Genomic DNA, 15764 nt, shown 5'->3' with positions numbered 1-15764 from the left:
ATATCTGATCCTAAAATAATGAAAACAGTATGTTTCATATTTTAAAGCAATAAATTCTATTTATTTGAACATTAATCTTTATTTATACTGTTGCTCAACATGTGTTTCGCGGCACAATATTTTAAATATCTCGAGCTATTTTAAAAGGTCAGAAGTTATCGCTCGTTACACACGAGTTATAATGGATTAACCCCCGCAAAGAAGCAGTCTTCTTACTGCGAATCAAGCTACAGTAATAAATATTCGTTAAAATTTTCATAGTTATACAGATATAAGCAAGAACGATTAAACGTTTCAACTTTGTTTGATTACCACCTGTTGCTCCAAGAAACACGTTGTTGTTTAAGTAGTGGGAATCACATCAAATACAATTTTGAATCACGTGTATTAAATTAGGAAGCCAATAAAGCAATAAAAAGAGCTTTACTACATTCAGAGCTTAATATTCTTAAAAAAGTGCAAAAGCTTCCCGAAAGATAATAAATACGGAGGTTATAAATTTATTGTATTATGTAGATAGTTTATAATATCAAATAATATTGGTAATACTATCACAAAATGATTTTGTAATGGATTTATGAATATTTTGTTTTTATTTAATATATAGTAAATATTTATACATGATATGTATAATGTGGTATTATATACATATGTAAATAGTATTATACAAAATTTGATAAACTTATTTGTTTGTATATACTCTTATTATGTTACATCTTTTTACAATTCATTCATCATTAATATAAAATTTAATATTCTTTAGGCAGTATGCAGTATGCAGTTTTAGTTATTGGTAGTGGTGGTAGAGAACATGCTATTGCTTGGAAACTTTCACAATCTCCTTATGTAAGTATCTTAAATATAATATATTATTATATAGGTAAATAAAATTAATAAAACTTCTAGGTAAATAAAATTTATGTTTCTCCTGGAAATAGTGGAATTTCATCAGTTGACAAAGTTTCTCTAGTGAAATTAAATGTTAAAGATAATAAGGTATATATTTATTATTTTATGAATTGAACTATATAATTATACAAATGAATTCAATAAAATTATGCTAGGATTTTTTATTATATAGGAAGTAGCAACATGGAGCAAAGATAATAAAGTAAATTTGGTAATTATTGGTCCAGAAGAATATTTGGCTAATGGATTAGCAGATGAATTAAAAAATGCAGGTATTAATTGTTTTGGTCCACAAAAAGCAGCATCTAAAATTGAAGCGGATAAATACTGGGCAAAAGAATTCATGGATAAATGTCAAATTCCTACTGCAAGATGGAAGGGATTTGTAAATGCAGAAGAAGCAAAGAAATTTGTTAAAAGGTATATTAAAAAATTATATTTATAGGTAAATTTTAAGAAAAAGTACTAAATATATAATAATTTATTATAGTGCACCATTTCCAGCACTTGTAATAAAAGCTTCGGGTTTAGCAGCTGGAAAAGGAGTCATAGTAGCAAAAGATAAAGAAGAAGCTTGTAAAGCTATAGATGAAATATTAACAGACAGAAAATTTGGGTCTGCTGGTGATTCAATAGTTGTAGAAGAATTATTAGAAGGAGAAGAAGTATCTGTACTTGCATTTACAGATGGTATAAAAACAATTTTTAATCAAAATTATTGTAATTTTATTAAGCAAAAGCTCCATTTTTTCTATAGGGAAAACTATTGTGCCAATGGCACCTGCACAAGATCATAAAAGAATATTTGATGGAGATACAGGACCAAATACTGGTGGTATGGGTGCTTATTGCCCGTGTCCATTGTTAAACAAAGCAGATTACGAAGTAGTGAAAGCAGACATCTTACAAAAAACTGTTGACGGTCTTAGACAAGAACAAATTTCATTTGTTGGTTCGTATCAGATATTAGAGCTATATTATAATTTATAATATATTTTACAGAAACAGTTTAATGTAAAAAAATTTATTATTTTTAAAAATATAGGTGTATTATACGCTGGATTAATGTTAACAAAAGAAGGACCAAAAGTTCTAGAATTTAACTGTAGATTTGGAGATCCTGAAACACAAGTAGTGTTACCATTGTTGAAATCAGATTTATTTAATATTATGAAGGTTATTTCTTATTTTAATATGAGAAATTATAACTATGAATTAATAAATGCATGGATTAATGAACAAATTAGAGAATTAATTTAATATTTATTGATATAGGCCTGTTGTGAGGGTTCTTTAGTTGAATCTGAAGTTATATGGGAAGAAAATCTGTTTGCTGTCGGTGTTATTTTAGCATCTCGAGGATATCCAGTATCATCATCAAAGGGTCAAGTTATAATAGGCGTCAATGATATTTCGCGCGAAACAAATCAATTTGTTTTCCATAGTGGCACAAGTATCTCTTCTGAAGGAGAGTTATTAACTAACGGTATATTTTGTTGAACGGTATCTGGTTGTGTCAATTCGTATATAGATATATATACGAGTTCAGTAATATTTGTCTGTTTGTTTATTTATTAGGTGGAAGAGTTTTAATTACTGTAAGTTTAGCACCTTCATTGGCTTTGGCTGCTGCTAAAGCAACACGTGCCGCCCGAATCATATCATTCGAAGGAAAGCAATTTAGAACAGATATAGCACATAAAGGAATAGCAAGGTATCGTGTAATAAAAATTATATAGAAGAAAAGAGAAAGATTTAATCAAGTAATATTATCAGGTCTATATTGCACCATGGACAATTGACATATAAAAGTAGTGGTGTGGACATAGAAGCTGGAAATTCATTAGTTTCAGCTATTAAACCAACAACTTACTCGACACAACGTTTAGGTACAATGGGTTCAATTGGTAGTTTTGGTGGTTTGTTTGACATAAAAGCTACTGGTTATAAAGATCCAATCTTAATATCTGGAACCGATGGTGTTGGAACTAAATTAAAGGTATATAGATATTTATAGGAAATTTAAAAGATTATATAATGTATAGATATTATATCTCTTATAATGTATAAGCAATAATAATTCCAATATAATAACAATGTGTAAAATCTATCAATTTTTCAGATAGCGTTTGAATGTAAAAAACATAATACAGTGGGCATAGATTTAGTGGCTATGTGTGTAAATGATGTTCTTGCACATGGTGCTGAACCTTTATTCTTTCTGGATTATTTTGCTTGTGGTAAATTAAACGTTGATATAGCTAGCAATGTTATAAATGGAATAAGTGAAGGGTGTAGAAAAGCTGGATGTTCATTAGTAAGCAAACATAAGTGTACTTTTTAATCTTTTCCTCTAATATATCGATTAAGTAAGGATATCATACGTAAATAATGGATCTAGATAGGCGGGGAAACAGCAGAAATGCCAGATATGTATTCCAACGAAGAATACGATTTAGCCGGTTTTGCTGTGGGAGTAGTTGAAAGAAATGATTTGCTTCCACGTGTAAATGACATAAAAGAAGGTGATATTGTAATTGGCTTATCATCAAGTGGTGTGCATAGTAATGGATTCAGTCTTGTTCGAAAAATTTTAAAATTAGCAAATAAAAAATATTCAGATGTGGCACCTTTTTCTGAAAATAATCGTACAATCGGTATTTGTTTTGTTTCTTTATCTATGGTATTTTTTCTACTATAAAAAGAGAAGTTTATTTACACCTATTGTTCTTTAAAGGCGAAGAATTGTTAGAACCAACGAAAATTTACGTAAAAGGAGTAATTCCTGCTTTGCGCACGAATTTAGTAAAAGCATTTGCGCATATTACTGGAGGAGGTCTGACAGAAAACATCCCAAGAATTTTACCAAAAGATATGGGAGCAGTTTTAGATGCAAAGACGTGGATTATTCAACCAATTTTTGCTTGGTTGGCAACTGTAGGTAAGAAAACGCAAATATTATTCAAATTTTAACATATAAATTTATTTTATATTTATATATATTTCATAGGAGAAGTTAATAAAGAAGAAATGTTAAGAACGTTTAATTGTGGCATTGGTGCTATCCTAATTTGTTCGGAAAAAGATAAAGACGAAGTGTTAAATAAATTACAAATAGAAAATCCTAAGATTATTGGACACATAATTAATTATAAAAGTAAGCTCCATTTAAAACTATTTTATCAAAAATAATTTTATTTATATTTATACACATTAAATATTACAGAAAATCACACTAGAATACACGTTAAAAATTTTGAGGAAGCGTTAGAATTGAAAATGAGACAATACATACCAGATATAATTTCACAATTAAGTAAGCCTTTAAAAAAAGTGGGTGTTTTGATATCCGGTAGCGGAACCAATTTACAATCATTAATTGATGCAACTAAAGATCGATCTCAACATATTGGTGCAGAAATTGTTATAGTAATATCTAATAAATCAAATGTTGAAGGACTTAAACGAGCTGAAAAAGCTGGTATTAAGACGGTGGTAATTGTTGTTTTTAAAATTTTTTACATTTCTTTACCTTTCATCCATAAATCATTTCAATATGTGACCATAGGTTATTAAACATACGGATTATCCTAATCGAGACGCATTCGATGCAGCAATGAATGTTGAACTCAATGCTTTTGGAGTTGAAATAGTCTGTCTTGCTGGTTTCATGCGCATTTTATCAGATAATTTCGTAAATCGATGGCGTGGTGCCTTAATAAATGTACATCCTTCATTGTTACCATCATTTAAAGGTGCACATGCACATAGAGATGTTTTAGCAGCTGGAGTACGTGTTTCTGGATGTACGGTGCATTTCGTGGAAGTATGATATATGTTATATTAGAAATTTTTCTTTACATTAAAGAATTCTTTTGTATTATTAAAAATAATTTTCAGCCTGATATAGATTCTGGAGCTATCATTGAACAAGCAGCAGTACCTGTACTGCCACATGACACTATAGAAACTCTTCAAGAGCGAGTGAAGACAGTTGAACATTGTATCTTCCCACTAGCTCTAAAACATTTAGCTACAGGAAGGATACAGTTAAACGAAGATAATTCCATTACATGGAATTATTGAACTGAAGATATTATTTAATTATTTTATGTATCATTTGTCACATTTATAAATAATATATATTTTTTTTTTAAATTTATATATGTATATTAAATTTTTTATCAATAGAAGTAAATCAGTATAGAAGTATCAAATTTATTTAAAAGAAATATAGTGAAATAATCTAATACAATAAAATAGTATGTTTTCTATAATACTTTTTTATTTAAAAATTGAAAATATGATTCCAAATAAAGTGTCTTCCTCTTTGATAGGGGCATTAGTATCTACTTTTATTGAATTATCTCTTTTAATTGTTTTTTGTGGTGGTGTTGAAAGTGCCTCGTTTGCAAGATCTTCTAATTTGGTATGAAGCATTTGTTTCTGAAGTATAGGTACTAATAAATTATACTTATCGATTTTACTATTTATTCGTTTTGTTTCAGACCTAAAATTTTCTACAATGTTCCTCCAAGTTTTTTCATCTGTGTAGTTTAATGGAAGATGTCCCACATTATTACGGGCGTTTATTAATTGTTTTCGCAAATGTTGTATTTCTTCTCTTATTTCTTTAGATAATTGTATCCATTCTGGAGTAAATCCATTTTCTATTAGTATCTGCAATTTAATATTTTGCATATAATTTATTTTAAATTTCTAATTTATATTAATTTATCATACCTCATTTAATTTGTAAGTAACAAAATCAACATATGGACTTCGAGTATTTGTATTTTCTTTCAATGGTTTACCCATGCCTGGTAGATCTTTAAATTCACCTTTATTCATTGCTTCTTGAATTAAATCTTCTACTAATCGATCCATACCAAAACGTGTTTTAATATCTTTGGCACGTTGTTTATCCATTCCAACTAATGTATTACGTTCTTCAGCTTGTAACTTTTTTAATCTATGTTCTAATACATTGTCAACTGCCTTTTGAGCTCTTTCTATTGTATATAACTTTTGTCTTTTGCTATGTGTTCCAACTCCTATGTTATAAACTAAATAATGACGATGCTGTGGAGCTGTATGCTAAAACATGAATATATATATATGTATATTAAATTAGGAAAAAGATAATATGTAATATATATATTGTTTAATGTTGCATATATACTTTAATATCAAATTCTTCCACTTCAGGTAAGTTTGTACTGTTTTCCTTATCTTTCATTCTTGCTTTACGAATCTGTCTATAAGCAGTTTCAATCTGTGAAAAATGACATTATATATGTATTATAACTCACAATATTAAATAATCTTTATTAGCAATACAAGATACCTCATACCTCAGAGAATTTGGCTGCATTAGCTTCTGATGTGCCGCTGTCTGGATGGAATTTCTTTGCTTGATAAACAAATGCTAATCTTAGTGTCTCATCTTCACAATCTTCTGCAACTTCTAACGTTTGATACCATTTCTTATAGTGCAATAAAGAGTATATAGATTAGATTATTTATGTCAATAACATTTTAATTGAAGAGGTTCAATGTATATATATTTTATTAAACATATATATACATAATAATTATAATCATAGATAATTCTATACTTAAACAGAAATTTTTATTATAATTACATTGAAGAATGAATGTATTCATAAGGAATTTGAAAATACTAGTAAACGTTTGAATGTAATTTTCATACCAAAACACATAGGACTAATGTTCCATAGATGTAATAGAAAATATACGTTCTTTACCTTTATATCACGTTGATGTGTGAATCTTTTTATCTGCATAAATTCCCAATAAGGTATGCAGTATATGTGCTTAAATGATTTCTTATTACACCGATTAAATTTTAACATGATTTTTAAAAAGTTAAAATGTTAAATGTTATTATAATTTTGATATTTTTTTTACGATTATATAACTTATCGTGTTATTGTAATATATATTAGCATATGAACTATTCTTTATGACAAATATTCAAAATAACCTACATGTTCATTCTAAAAAATAGTTATAAATTGTATAACATAAATGACATTCTGCAAAAATGTATTTTTCGGTACGAATTAGATATTACGAACATATTAAAGACAATTTATTTGTCATAGAATCAACACAATTATTAAAAATCATATAAGAATGAACGTAACATTGACGTTTTAAAAACGTGTGTCATATACATATCAGGTATCACGTGGTAAACGAACTCAGCTGTCCGTCATACAGTTATTTATTCATCTGCTTACTTCTATAATATAAAATAAAAAGTTCTATATAAATTTGTATACATATATTTTAATATAATAATTTTTACAACTCATAATTAACTTTTATGTTTCTATTAATATGTTACAAATAAAAATTACAATATCTTCATTTCTATATATAACAATAATTTTAATACTGCGCTATAAACTACATATATGCAATGTAATGTTTATTAACTATTGGATTAACAACTAAGTGATTGCGTATTTTAAATATGAAGGAAAATTCAAAATTTTTGTTTAAAAATATACCCTTTATTCAATTAGGTATTGTCCGTTTTTGTCAATGACCTTTTGCCATCTTTCAGGCAGTGTCATAATTCCATCTTCATAAAACTTCTGATTTTTGCTAGCAAAAAACTGAATTAAATGTGATTTTACATCATCAACATTATTAAAAATTGTACTATTTAAGGAGTTCTGCATGGAATGAAATAAATGGTAATTTGAAGGCGCAAGGTCAGGGCTATTTGGTGGATGTGACAACACATCCCAACCTAGTTCCAATAATTTAAGAGTGACCAAAGGTGTGTAGAGATTTGCATTATCATGCTGGAAAATAACACCCTTACAATTTGCCAATTCTGGCCGCATTTCTTGAACTGCATCGCTTAGTTTGGCAAGTTGTTGAACATATTCGTTTGAATTAATCATTTGGTTTCTTGATAAAAGTTCAAAGTACAGAATTCCTTTATAATCCCACCAAACTGAGAGCATAATCTTTTCTTGGTGAATCTCAGCTTCTGGTGTCGACTGGGCTGTATAAACTATCCACTTTTCGTCGCCAGTAATCAGTCGTTTCAGAAATGGATCAATTTCATTGCGTTTCAGAAGCGAATCGCAGATGATAATACGTTGCATAAAATGAATTTCCTTAAGCTGATGAGGGACCGATAAATCAAGTTTCTTGACATGGCCAAGCTGTTTTAATTTTTTTTGAATACATGTATGCGATACATTGAGCTTCTCTGCAATCTCACGCGTTGTACTACGACGATTTGAATTGATAATGGCCTTGATATGGTTCTCATCAACCTCAACTGGACGGCCAGATCGTTGAGCATTTTTCACTGAAAAATCCCCAGAACGAAATTTGGCGAACCAATTTTGACACTGCCTTTCTTTCAAGGCTTCATTCCCATATACAGCACATAACTTTTTGTGTGCTTGCGATGCGTTTTTGCCTTTTCGGAAATAATACAATAAAATATGTCTGAAATGCAGGTCTTGTTCTTCCATTTTTATATTGGGATAAAAACGAAACTAAATAACTAATCGATACAATTTTTTTACTAAATTAAATGTGGAAGTCCAAACAACATGAAAACAATATAGGTTATGTGCTTTGAAGACATTGACAAAACAAAAGAATGTGCTAAGACCACCTATTGACAAAATCCGCAATCACTTAGTTGCCAATCTAATATTATCATGCTAAATTAAATATAATTTTTAATGAAATATATTTTCAATGAAAAAGTATATTATGAACAAATCTAAAACATGTTATTTATTAAATTCACTGAAATATTAATTTTGAATTTGTAAATATTGCCTAGTATGTGGCCTGTATTACCACATCTAGTAACTATATGTTTTCTAGGAAAAGTGTTATTCTTTTGTTATCGCATTTCAAATATAATAACATGTAATCTTTAGATCACACATTCATTTTTTATATCAAAAGAAGTTTAGAAAATACGTATATTTAAGTACAAACTAAATGTAGTTTATTGTATTTTTGTAATAGAGGGTTACAAAATAATTTAATTATAAATATTGTGTTTGAAGATTCCGATGTCCCTTGTGTGATTTTACGTGTAGTTCAAAACACGCGATCATGGTTTAAAATATTGAAATATCATTTGCAATAGATACATATAATATCTATTTTATCACAATGTCCGTTCATTAAGGTTTACAAAAATTATTATATGATTACATTTCAGTCATTTTTTATGACAATTTACTCAGAGACTGAGGAACCAACAAAGGACAATTTGGTTACTTAAACTACCTGTGTAACTGTAAATGGGTATAATACCATGCGAATGAAACCGGATGTATTCATTTTGTAGCATGCGCATTACTGTACTGTATCTTTTTTTTCGCTTCCCGTTGACGTCAGTTTTCCATATATTTGCAGAAAAAAGCGTTATGCGAACTTTTAAAACTTGTATTTAATTATTTTCAACATATAAATACATTTATTCTTTGTTGTATTTATGAACTTTGTAAACCTTTTGTGAAACGTACTGTGGTGTATGGTTGTTGGTGAATTTGTTCTGTTCAATTCATCGTAAAACTTGCAAGTTTGTGATACAAACATGCAAGTGCAAGAAGCAGAAGGAGCTGATGGTAAGTAAATATATATTATATTTTTTGTGTTCTTTTTTTAATTCCTTGTTTTTATAATGTTTGACGAAGAGACGAGGTATTTTGTGGCCCGTTTTGATCATTACGATACACTTAACCTCTATTCCACCTGTATATATGTATGTTGATTACTATTGCTATTACGTGATTCGGCAGATACATAAATGAAACACATGTACGTAGGTTCACCGTGGAACAATTCCAGTGGTTGCGATGAAGAACGTCGTCCAACACAAAAGGAGGGTAAAAAATCGAATATATTACCTCTATGGGGAAATGAAAGAACTATGAATTTAAATCCACTAATTTTAACCAATATACAATCGTCACATTATTTTAAAGTGAATTTATATGAACTGAAAACATACCATGAGGTTATCGATGAAATTTATTATAAGGTGTCTCATTTGGAACCATGGGAGAAAGGAAGCAGAAAAACAGCAGGCCAGACTGGCATGTGCGGAGGTGTGAGTATGTTTTCTTGTACATCGTTCATTTTTAATTGTTATTTATTGACATAAAACTGAGGCAATCATAGAGATATTACCGCGTGTATAGATACAGTCCAAATTTATAGCACTTTAAAGGACCTGGACACTCTATGAAATGAGAACTGCTATTAAAAACAAAGAAGGTGAAAGTAATTAAAGTAAATCATTCAAAGTGAAAGTTCTAAATGTTTTAGACTAAATGTCTAAATGTTTAGACTAAAAGTCTAAAACATTTAGAACTTTCACTGCTATTAAATAATCAGGCATTAGTATCAAAATATTGGGCTTCAACTGGTCTGAATGCAAACATTGAGCAGACAGTCTCACTTAATACCACTGTTAATTGCAGAGTAGCATGTTCTCGGTCAATAAATTATAATATAATATGAATGTGATTAATTGACATAGGGGGGTGTAAATTTAGCGGTTCATGCAGGTGCGAGGAGTCGGTGCTGGTGGAATTGTCTCAACAGCTTATTGTCTACTGTATAAACTCTTCACCTTGAGGTTAACACGGAAACAATTAAATGGTCTTATCAATCACCTTGATTCACCATATATTCGGGCATTAGGATTTATGTATATCAGGTCAGAATATTATGATATTAAATTTTACTTTAAAGAAATGTTCTAATAATTTGATGTATTATGCATATATTATTGTTGGTGTTAACAGATATACACAACCACCAGCAGATCTATTTAGTTGGTATAGTGATTACTTAGAAGATGAAGATGAGTTAGATGTAAAAGCTGGTGGAGGACAAGTAATGAAGATGGGTGATATTCTCAAACAATTTCTTACTAAATTAGAGTGGTTTTCAACGTTATTTCCAAGAATACCAGTGCCTATACAAAAAGAACTCGAACATCGATTAGCAGAAAGGTTTCCGCAACAATCTATGAATGCCCGAAATGCAAAACCACCTATTACCCTAAATAGTCATGGAAAATATAGTAATAGCAGTAGTAGGAAAGATAACGGCAATCTCACCTCACGGAATCAACCGCGGCATATACCAGATAGCGAAGCTCAGTGGGGCGAGGCTGAAAGAACAAGTCACTGGCGAGCCAGGTGCGTCTACGTGGTATGAATACAATCACGTTACTAATTTGTATAAGGTTAATAATATTCTATGAACTTGTTAGGAAAATTGGGTGAAGATTAAAGACGTACCATCTCCTGGAAAATACTCTTGATCTCAGTGTATCATCATTCAGTTTTCTTTAGTACATGTGTATGTTCTTATTTGATTCTTGTACAGTTATTCGCTGGCTTTATAAATTTAGTGCAATGAACTTGTTTTTATACCTATATATGCTATTTAGATTCTGAATATTGAATTTACTGAATTTCTTTGCAAGAGCAACATTCATAAGTTACATAATTTCGAATTTTTTAGAAGTCATCTCGATATTCATTATCTCAATAACTGTACATTAATCTTTTTATAGTGGATATCAAGGAATGCAAGATTTTTAAATATCTATGAACACTAAAATCTACACAAATATGTAATATTGAGGTGTTTAAGATGAATAATTTCTTGGTATCTTCCATTGTAAATAAGTGCAACATATGTATGCACTTGTACAGGCTGATATTTTAAAAACGTTATTCGTTATTCCGCATTACTTCCCTTCGAATAATGTTTTTCTAGATCTGATGAAGACCGCAAGGACAAATACAGAGACCGAGATCGTGAGCGAGATCGTATACGAGAAAGAGAACGAGAACGTGCCCGAGAAAGAGATCGAGAAAGGGATCGACATTGCAGACGATCAAACAGCCGTGATCGAAGTCGGAGACAAAGAGACCATAGAAGTCGTAGCAGAGACAGATCACATAGAGATAGAAGTAAAGATCGTTATCGTGATAAAGATCGTCATAGGGACAGGTACATGTGCTTTTTTTTAAATATATTTTTAATTATAGACTTTTAATTCCTTGTTAATTACAGAAGAGGATCACCTTATGATTATGCAACAGAACTTGCTCGTGAAAGAGAAAGACAACGAAGAGAATGAAAATATACTTTGGAATGTATATATCGACATAAATGTTTGTACGAGTGTAACTATAGAGATGAAAACGATTTAGAGCCGAGCCATGCGAACACCACCGCGTTTTGAACGGATACTTCATTTGAAGTAATAGCCTAAATTTAATTCGATTATATTCACTATGTAGTTTACATGTTTTTATAAAATAAATCCAAGATTATAACTATTGTTTTACAATTCCTTATCCTGCATATGTAATATAATTTTTTACAAATGTATATACGAACGTATATGTATATAATTACAGAAAATGTTTCAAATGGATTTCTTCTTAATATATGTGTAATGTAACAAATTGTATTTATGTTTCCAGAATTAAAGAATGCTATAAAATCGATATTTTTTAATATCTTTTAAATTAATGTTTATTCATAACAATTTCTGATACTAATACAGTGCTTTACGGCGCGTGAGTACTTCGGTTTGAAGTTAAAAATGGCGACGCATACTTGCCGTCCCATCATAGTTGGATGCGACTAAGCAGAGGTTTCGTCAAAACATGAAGGAAATATTTATTATCAGGTGACAGCAACCGCGTGGCCAATTTTCAAAGGTGATATAAATAGATGTTTTTCTTTACAAAACAGTTTTTCAGTATTGTTTGTATTCAATTCGTAACTCATATATGTACAGCTTCGTTAAAACTGTCTCGTTATGTTACACGTTACAGTATTTTAACACTTGTTTCATAGAATCTCTTAGATAAAATCTTATATATATTTGATTTAGAAAATTGATTTTTGTATTATCGATGTCAATCAGTTTAGTCTTCACAGACTCTTTTTAGTACATACATGCATTAAAATGTTTATTATATGTTAGGAAATTATGTTGAAAAAGAATTCACAAGAACGAAAATGGCGTAAGTATAGATTGATCTTCAAGCTATATAGTCGCCCTGTTATAATATTCAAGTAAACCTGTAGTGCGCCATCTATGTTATGTTTATTCAATTAAAATTTTGTTCACAGATGATTGGCCGACGCTGTGCTCTCATCGCTTTGGGCGGTCTTTTGATTCTTGTCCTTAGCGTCAATGTATATTTTATTCGAATGATTGTAGAGAGCTCGTCGCACAAAACTTCTTCTAAAGGCATGCCTATCTCGCAATTAAAGCCGGAACAGGAACAGTTATTATTCCAAGCGGAACAAAATTTACAAGTTTCGCAAAAATCAGTTGCGAAAGATATGATAAAAAAGATTAAAGAGGAGATACAGATATTACCGTCAAGATATTTTAAGCAAAATACTAGCTACGTAATAGTATTGGAAAGATTATTTACCGAATTAAGGATAATGCCTAATGCTGTTCGAAAAAATATATGGAGTATACCTAATAATAATGTTAGTATTGTATCGAAATATGTTTAGAACGAATAATATAAAATATCTTTTCAATTGTAAATTATTTTTAATAATTGATATTTTTAGTGGCCTGATGCCCATCAATTAATACCACCGGTTGCGCCTGAATTAGGAACAATTTTAGATATCTTGCGTAAATCAAAAGTGATGCGAGCAGATAACGCACCACTTGGTACGCAATTGAAATTGATGCTAACTTTAGAACACGGGACGAAGGCGATGTTCAAGCCTCAATGGTATTCTAGGGACGCTATTATTCGGGGACCTGTTTATCATGGAAAAGATCGACACAATGCCGAAGTAGTAGCGTTCTATTTATCTTCCTTATTGGCCTTAAGAAGAGTGCCGCTTACTGTTATAAGAAAACGTATGTTCCTATAGAAATTCTAGTAAAAATTTATATATATAATTTTATACAGATTGCGTGCAAAACATTTGACTATTTTTTATTAAATTTTTTTTTTAGTTGACTTAAGGAATGAAATTCGGCCCCGTGCAACTCCTGAACTTTATGCTACTATGTATCAAGATGGTAATGATACTTGTTTGTATGGTGTTTGTCATTATTGCTCTCCCGTGGATCCAGTGTGTGGAGTAGGAGATATTTTAGAAGGTGCTTTAATTTCTTGGTTACCACGATATCTAAGACTTGTAAAACATCGTCATCCATGGCAAAGGACATATAAAAAAAACAAACTTGCAGCATGGGAAATAGATGGTAACTATTGTGAAAAAGTAAGTCTATTAGATAAACGTATGCAACAAGTATCTCTTTTTTTTTTTCGATAATAACATGGAAATATTCGATTTTTTAGGTGAAAGATACTAAAGCATATTCTCCGCAATCGTCGAGCAGGCTTTTAGATTTAGTAGATACTGCGATTTTTGACTTTTTGATGGATAATGGTGATCGCCATCATTATGAATTAGCACAGAATAATTTTCATAATCCAGCTGTGTTGTTAATTGATAATGGGAAAAGTCTTGGAAATCCTGATATAGATCATTTTGATATTTTAGCACCTTTGTATCAGTGTTGTATGTGCGTATTTATATATGTATTAATCTTGTTTATTTATAATAAAAAGTGCAATGTCTTCGTTAAAGTTCTAAGTTTTTTAGAGATTATTAACTCTACTTTCATTTTAGGATTCACAAAACTACATGGGATCGTTTGAAATTATTTAGTGGTGGTTCATTAAGCATAGCTCTTGCAAGACTTGCTGCTCATGAATCCGTAATGGCCGGTGTTCAACCCCTTGTTACAGAAGCTCATTTAAGTGCCATGGATAGAAGACTACTTACTATTTATGCAGTTGTAGAATATTGTTTGAAAAATAAGAAGTATGCTTCCAACGTTATTTTAGATCATCGGTAGCCTATATATATATATATATTCTATTCAATATTTAATATGTACTTTAATGCCTAAGATGTTAGGAACACATTCATATTTTATAAATGATATAGGTGCAAACGATACTTTTTTAATGTCATTCCAGTAAAGTTCGTTGAAATTTAAGACTTAGCAAAATATTACTGGATTATTTATATTTACTACTTAATACTCTTATTACTTTATATTTATGCACAAGTACAGTGTGTGTATATCTTTGATCTAAATAAAACAGCTTTGCCTATGTAATTTTATTCAATTTATCATTAATACGTAGGTAAAGGATTGTACATACGATTACCGTACAATGTGGAAGATGAAGTTGGTTAAAAAGAACGGTCGAATTAATCCAACCATATGAAGTTTAGTGTGATTTATTTGATGACACAATAATTATCGTTATTTGGATAAAGGTCCAGTGCAGCGTCGTACAGCGTATAAATACGGTACAAACGTAAAAAACCTGTAAATGTGACTGTATAATTATTACATGCACATCGTATTCATGGACATTGTGATACTGATCGAAATCTGAAATCGACTTCAAGGTTTATCAAACATGTACACTATGTATATTCGGTGTAGCCTGTGCTATTTTCTGTTATTTTGGCTTCTGGCAGTTGATACGTTGCAATCTGATAAATTGCACATAAAGCATTCAATTCCTTTGCTTTCCGTCTCTTTTTTCTTTTATACACTTTACACGCCATAACCAAAATTGATCTTGCAGGCTACTATGGGACTTCGAATCAAATTTGCATCTAGCGTCATCGTACATTCCATTCGTATTTTGTATTTACAATGTTACATGACCAGAATATTACTCACGTATCTTACTGGCTAATTATAAACTTTATTCGTAACATAAATTTAGCGC

The 15764-nt window shown here is 30.2% G+C and overlaps 4 protein-coding genes across 12 annotated transcripts; 3 read left to right on the top strand and 1 right to left on the bottom strand.

Annotated features, from left to right (window-relative positions):
* Positions 1–133: 133 nt before the first annotated feature.
* Gart (trifunctional purine biosynthetic protein adenosine-3 Gart) lies at positions 134–5184 on the top strand. Of its 3 annotated transcripts, none has more exons than XM_071999849.1 (17): positions 134–275; positions 764–846; positions 907–996; positions 1082–1329; positions 1400–1599; positions 1667–1861; positions 1955–2085; positions 2185–2395; positions 2488–2623; positions 2686–2908; positions 3032–3226; positions 3311–3566; positions 3647–3850; positions 3920–4066; positions 4136–4404; positions 4478–4735; positions 4810–5184. In XM_071999849.1, exons 2-17 carry the CDS (start codon positions 769–771, stop codon positions 4993–4995), a joined length of 3027 nt encoding a protein of 1008 aa, XP_071855950.1. In that variant the 5' UTR covers positions 134–275; positions 764–768; the 3' UTR covers positions 4996–5184. The 3 variants fall into 3 exon arrangements, with proteins under 3 accessions (XP_071855950.1, XP_071855949.1, XP_071855951.1); XM_071999848.1 differs by having other exon boundaries at positions 140–491; XM_071999850.1 differs by lacking the exons at positions 134–275; positions 3311–3566; positions 3920–4066; ... (1 more) ...; positions 4478–4735; positions 4810–5184 and having other exon boundaries at positions 3647–3851.
* LOC139985434 (dnaJ homolog subfamily C member 28) lies at positions 5173–7117 on the bottom strand. The gene is made up of 5 exons (XM_071999865.1): positions 6678–7117; positions 6264–6395; positions 6092–6184; positions 5653–6006; positions 5173–5589 (listed from the first exon to the last, which is right to left on the bottom strand). Exons 1-5 carry the CDS (start codon positions 6783–6785, stop codon positions 5194–5196), a joined length of 1083 nt encoding a protein of 360 aa, XP_071855966.1. The 5' UTR covers positions 6786–7117; the 3' UTR covers positions 5173–5193.
* Positions 7118–8882: 1765 nt separating this feature from the next.
* LOC139985433 (pre-mRNA-splicing factor 38B) lies at positions 8883–12290 on the top strand. 6 transcript variants are annotated; one of them, XM_071999859.1, is made up of 6 exons: positions 8883–9554; positions 9756–10039; positions 10488–10651; positions 10740–11138; positions 11725–11961; positions 12028–12290. In XM_071999859.1, exons 1-6 carry the CDS (start codon positions 9524–9526, stop codon positions 12089–12091), a joined length of 1179 nt encoding a protein of 392 aa, XP_071855960.1. In that variant the 5' UTR covers positions 8883–9523; the 3' UTR covers positions 12092–12290. The 6 variants fall into 6 exon arrangements, with proteins under 6 accessions (XP_071855960.1, XP_071855965.1, XP_071855963.1 ...); XM_071999864.2 differs by having other exon boundaries at positions 11725–11921; positions 12000–12136; XM_071999862.1 differs by having other exon boundaries at positions 8888–9554; positions 9729–10039; positions 12025–12290.
* A 222-nt stretch (positions 12291–12512) lies between these two features.
* Positions 12513–15758, top strand: LOC139985432 (glycosaminoglycan xylosylkinase). 2 transcript variants are annotated; one of them, XM_071999857.1, is made up of 7 exons: positions 12513–12680; positions 12950–12989; positions 13099–13470; positions 13558–13858; positions 13958–14226; positions 14307–14533; positions 14641–15758. In XM_071999857.1, exons 3-7 carry the CDS (start codon positions 13099–13101, stop codon positions 14867–14869), a joined length of 1398 nt encoding a protein of 465 aa, XP_071855958.1. In that variant the 5' UTR covers positions 12513–12680; positions 12950–12989; the 3' UTR covers positions 14870–15758. The 2 variants fall into 2 exon arrangements, with proteins under 2 accessions (XP_071855958.1, XP_071855957.1); XM_071999856.1 differs by lacking the exon at positions 12950–12989 and having other exon boundaries at positions 12514–12680.
* Positions 15759–15764: the final 6 nt, after the last annotated feature.

The sequence above is a fragment of the Bombus fervidus genome, chromosome 3 (assembly GCF_041682495.2).
Source record: "Bombus fervidus isolate BK054 chromosome 3, iyBomFerv1, whole genome shotgun sequence".
In the NCBI taxonomy this organism is placed as follows: Eukaryota; Metazoa; Arthropoda; class Insecta; order Hymenoptera; family Apidae; genus Bombus; species Bombus fervidus.
Note: the sequence above shows the minus strand (reverse complement) of the source record. Positions and strands in the feature narration are given on the sequence as shown.

Coding starts and splice junctions, on each gene's coding strand:
- Gart (XM_071999849.1), top strand. CDS start 769: ATGCAGTATGCAGTTTTAGTTATTGGTAGTGGTGGTAGAGAACATGCT. Junction 997..1,081: donor TAAATGTTAAAGATAATAAG/GTATATATTTAT, acceptor TTTATTATATAG/GAAGTAGCAACATGGAGCAA. Junction 4,405..4,477: donor AAGCTGGTATTAAGACGGTG/GTAATTGTTGTT, acceptor ATGTGACCATAG/GTTATTAAACATACGGATTA.
- LOC139985434 (XM_071999865.1), bottom strand. CDS start 6,785: ATGTTAAAATTTAATCGGTGTAATAAGAAATCATTTAAGCACATATAC. Junction 6,007..6,091: donor TGGAAGAATTTGATATTAAA/GTATATATGCAA, acceptor TTCATGTTTTAG/CATACAGCTCCACAGCATCG. Junction 5,590..5,652: donor TTACTTACAAATTAAATGAG/GTATGATAAATT, acceptor ATTAAATTGCAG/ATACTAATAGAAAATGGATT.
- LOC139985433 (XM_071999858.1), top strand. CDS start 9,524: ATGCAAGTGCAAGAAGCAGAAGGAGCTGATG. Junction 10,652..10,739: donor TTAGGATTTATGTATATCAG/GTCAGAATATTA, acceptor TGGTGTTAACAG/ATATACACAACCACCAGCAG. Junction 11,139..11,724: donor ACAAGTCACTGGCGAGCCAG/GTGCGTCTACGT, acceptor ATGTTTTTCTAG/ATCTGATGAAGACCGCAAGG.
- LOC139985432 (XM_071999857.1), top strand. CDS start 13,099: ATGATTGGCCGACGCTGTGCTCTCATCGCTTTGGGCGGTCTTTTGATT. Junction 13,859..13,957: donor GCTTACTGTTATAAGAAAAC/GTATGTTCCTAT, acceptor TTTTTTTTTTAG/TTGACTTAAGGAATGAAATT. Junction 14,227..14,306: donor ATGGTAACTATTGTGAAAAA/GTAAGTCTATTA, acceptor TCGATTTTTTAG/GTGAAAGATACTAAAGCATA.